Here is a 4,666-nt window from a genome sequence, read left to right on the forward strand (position 1 = left end):
AGAAACTGGCAAAAATAAACCTGATTATCATTATGTCAGTCCTGGGCAACTGAAGAAATGGAGGTTGGGCATGGTGGCTCACGTCTGTAATACTAAAACTTTGGGAGGTTGAGGAGGGAGGATTCCTTGGGCCCAGGAATTCGAGATCTGCCTGGGAAACATAGTTAGACCCTATCTCTACAAAAAAATTAAAAAAGTGGCCAGGCACGGTGGTGCACGCCTGTAATCCCAGCTGTTCAGGAGGCTAAGGTGGGAGGATTGCTTGAGCCCAGGAGGTTGAGGTTGCAGTAAGCTGTCATTGCACCACTGCACTCCAGCCTGGGCAACAGAGCAAAACTTTGATTCAAGAAAAAGAAAGGAAAGAAGGAAGGAAGGAAGGAAGGAAGGAAGGAAGGAAGGAAGGAAGGAATGAAGGAAGGAAGGAGGGAGGGAGGGAGGGAGGGAGGGAGGCAAGGAAGGAAGGAGGGAAGGAAGGGAAAGAAAGAGAGAAAGAAGGACAAAATTTAACAAAAGGAGCACAATCAACACATTTCTAAGCCATCATTAAAACTGGTTACTAGAATAATTAAAATAGAAATTGAAACAAGATGGCGAAAGAAGCACAAAGCCAAAACTGCAACTCCAAAGGAAAATTAAATATGGGACCATATAATAATCACTGGAATAGCCTACCACACCAGGAAAACACCTATTTCTGTAAGTGATTTTTCTGCAGACAGGCCTCAGTGGACTCTTGCAATGCAAATTGTATCCCATAATTATATGTTATATTTGCAAATATGTTATATTTATGATTTGTGAAAATCACATGGGAAGGAAAATAATCATTCCTGTCCTTTCAAAATAAGATGCCTAAGGCTTCCTTTTCTCTTATACAGATGGCCTTGTTAATTGAATTCTGATACTCACATCTACCAACCAACACTTCTCTGACTTATGGTACAAAAGGCATTGACAGTTTTGGTTTTTATAATACCTCTTTCCATGCTTCCATGACTTACCAAAATCTTGTTCCTTATTGGCACATTAGTTTTCCCTGATGTATTAACATATTTAATACAATTACAGTCAAGTTTTCTGAGATCCTTCCATAATACATTTTTAATGTTATTTTTTCTCTTGATAATCTTTAAAAAGTTAAATCTGTCTTGGGTTCTGTGAATGAATATCTTGTAACTAAGTACTGACATTTGATTTTCATGCTTTTATCTGTGTTGTGTTTGCAACTGTTTTGGAAACAATCAGTATTACTTTAATTGTTATGAGATAATGAGAAAAGGACAAAGTCAGGCTTAAAAAGATGTGTCGTAGCCCAGATAAAGCCAGAATACATCATGGTGTTTATGCAAAAGAAGAGTTCATAGTTATTTGAATAGAAAAAAGGGGCTAGAAAAATGAATTGCCATGTGGAATACAGCAGTATAGATGTGCTGAATTTCAAAGAATCAGTCCTATAAGAGTAGTCAACACTATATTCCATAATCATTTTGCAAGCAATAGAGTTTCTGTAAAAAGCCCACTATCTATTATGTTAAGATTGCTAATTTGAAGTTTTTATATTTGTAAACTTGTTTGGTTGCATATGTATATAATATTATCTTAGGTTTATACATTAAATACCATTATATTACCATTATATAGTGAAAGTAATTTATTCACCACTGGGATCAGATAATTTAGTCCTTTACACATAGTCAATATTTTATTCAAGATTGAGGTTTCACATCAAATCTCACACTCATTGCTGGAGTTATGCCTTAAACAGAGCACTTGTGACAACAGTGTTACTGTTGAATGGCTCTGATAATTAGAAAGTTCAATTTGTATTGTTTGTTGAAATTACATTTCCTGTAAGTTCCAACCATTGGTGGCAGTTATTCTTAGGAACAAATCAAAGGTGCTCTCTTTTTGTTTAAACTTTAAGTTACAGGAGGATGACTATCATGTTTTTCTTTATTCTACTCAAATCCTTTTCTTGCTTCCATAAATATTTTTGAGAACTTATTTTGTGTAAAACATTGTGCATTAGGTATTTTTTTCCCGTTTCCAGGTTGAACAGCTCCACACCTTTCACCCTTTCTTTGAAATATATTTTTTTTCTAATCCCTCAACATTCTAATTACGCTAATTTGCACATACTCTAGTGATGTCCATCTTAAAATGCAGCACTTAGAAATAAAGACATAGACAGCAATTTGGGAGGTCGAGGCAGGCAGATCACCGGAGATCAGGAGTTTGAGACTAGACTGGCCAACAAGGTGAAAACTCGTCTCTACTAAAAATACAAAATTAGCCGGGCTGGCTGGCGGGTGCCTGTAATTCCAGCTACTCGGAAGGCTGATGCAGGAGAATCACTTGAGGTGGAGGTTGCAGTGAGCCGAAATTGAGCCAGCCTGGGCGACAATAGCAAAACTCCATCTCAAAAAGAAAAAAAAAAAAAGAAAGAAAGAAAGAAAGAAAAAAGAAATAAAGGCATAGAAAATGGAGCCTTTCATTCAATATCATCAGTAATAACCAATAAGTAGGAAGTATTAAACTCAGCAATGTATTAGACAGTCAGGGGGGCAAGACACAGAAGTAAATGGCACACTAGTCTTACCTTCCAAGAGTTTTCAATATAATTGGAAGTGAATATTACAATTTTAGATTATAATAATTATAAAAATAAACATTTTAAGAGCTCACAGGGTTTAGAGATCTGTGTTCTAGAGTTATTACAGGAAGCCTCTAGGTTCTGACTTGGGTTAAGGCTTGAAACTACATTGAATTTGAATATTACCAGTTTAAACATGCACGCAAAGTATTACGTCCAAAGTAGCATAAATATTGACAACACCAAACATGAAACCCAGATTTATTTGTTCTATATTTAGTCCTTTCCCTATTGTTTAGAGCAGAAAGAGAAAATCCTTGCTTAAGATAGCAAATTAGTGCTACAATTTTGGGGAAGGCCACTGGAATTTAAACTTGGCAAAATTCCAATTTTTGTGCTTGTAACCTGTTTAGACAGCAGCCAGTGAAAGCTGTTGTAATTCTTTTTGAATTGAATTTTCTTTTGTATTGTTTTAGGTACAGCTCAAGCTCAAATGATAGCGTCTCTTTTTCTTTAAAAAAAAAAGTGCTGGCAAGGCAGGAAAACTGGAATGTAATCAGAGAAGCCATTTCCCGTATACATTTACCCTTAAGCAAGATGGTAGGCGCCTTGTGCACATGCGCAGAAGAGTTGTTTCGGCAGTGAGTTCCGCCGCGTCAGAACTCGTTCCAGGCTGGGATTGGAGGCGTGCTGGCGAGGGCGGAACCGGAAGTTCCTGTGTTGTGGCGCTCCCCTGGTTCATTTCTGTTGTCTTTCCTGTAGTTAAGTTTCAGCTATAGGTCGTACCTTCGCCGACGGTGCGATGGGGGAAGCAGAGAAGTTTCACTACATCTACAGTTGTGACCTGGATATCAACGTCCAGCTTAAGATGTAAGAGAACCCTCGGGACAGGGAGTGGGATTGCTGGGGCGTAGGGGCGTGGGGGTAGGGGCTTGTTGGGAGTGAGAGGGAGAAAGTATGTGACTCGTCTCAAGGCCCAGACTGGGGGCGGCTGGGAGGGCTGTAGCCAGGAAGGCGCGAGAGAGTGGATCGTGGAGAGGGGCTCTGTTGGAAAAGGATTTAATACGTGGTCTCTGTGAAAAGCATAGCAGTAGGAATAGCCCTTAAGTTCCACTGTATTTTACAGTCTTTAAAGTTTTTGCTGTTCAGCCTTTTGAGAGTTTATTACTATTTTATTGTAAATTAAGAAATCGAGTCTCTTCGTAAGAGGACGATCTTTATTTTGGAACGGGGCTTGTAGGGTGGAATGAAGGCTTCAGAAATTATGGAGAGGTAGGCACAATCAGATGCAATAGTCTAGAATAAAATGAGCACATGGTGTATTAGCAGCACGGGAGGTGATAGAGGCCTAGGGTGAATCTTTGGGTAGTATGGCAGTGTTTAGTCAGGGAAGTTGGGAATAAGTCAAAGATGAGGGTGCCACTTGCAAGGGTACCAAGAAGATAGGAGGAAAGAGTCGTTGCAGGAAAACTTTGGGGCACCACGGCTGAAGTAAAGGTCAGGAGCGTGATATCTTGAGATGAGGATAATGGAACTGGTATAATGACGAGGGACGGACAAGACAGAGTTGGAAATTATGTCTCTTTTAAGGTGGTCATATAGAAGTGTTGTCAAAGCTATCACAAATTATTGACCACAGCATCATCCATAATTAATAAACATTTCTTGTGTATGTTCAGTTAATATTCAACAAATATGTGTTGGTCAAAGGCCTGCAGTAAGGGATAAATAAATTTTCTCAGTTGTCAGATGTACCTTTGAATGATCGTTTCATTTTATTTTCAGAAGTCCCTTATTCGCTGACAAATCCTTTACTTTTTAGTTTGTGGTGGTGGTGGTGGTAAAAGTAGTATGTCAACAACCACGTTGTACCTTTGTATGATACTTTATACACCTATTTAAGGTATTTTCCATAGCATACACCACTAGTAGTTTATACAGGATCAGTATTGATAAAGGGCTTTCCTTCAGCTTGATGTTCAGTATTTCTTGGATATACGAATGCATTTTTTGAAATGTTTGAACATTAATAAAGAAAAACCAAAAAGCCGGTCTTTTTTTTTTTTTTTTTTT

General features: G+C 38.4%; 1 protein-coding gene across 2 annotated transcripts in view; it reads left to right on the top strand.

The window, feature by feature from the left end:
* The first annotated feature begins 3,296 nt into the window (after nt 1–3,296).
* Nucleotides 3,297–4,666, top strand: part of PIK3C3 (phosphatidylinositol 3-kinase catalytic subunit type 3) — a 129,417-nt gene continuing 128,047 nt past the window's right edge. The window contains exon 1 of one of the 2 annotated variants that reach the window (XR_001887886.1): nt 3,297–3,463. Coding sequence is in view for 1 of the 2 variants with exons in the window: in XM_017885304.1 (XP_017740793.1) it covers nt 3,396–3,463 (68 nt within the window). In the remaining variant the exon portion in view is untranslated. The remainder of the gene's footprint in view (nt 3,464–4,666) is intronic. The other variant, XM_017885304.1, reaches the window with a different exon arrangement.

Source organism: Rhinopithecus bieti, unplaced genomic scaffold, assembly GCF_001698545.2.
Source record: "Rhinopithecus bieti isolate Rb0 unplaced genomic scaffold, ASM169854v2 scaffold_14009, whole genome shotgun sequence".
Lineage (NCBI taxonomy): Eukaryota > Metazoa > Chordata > Mammalia > Primates > Cercopithecidae > Rhinopithecus > Rhinopithecus bieti.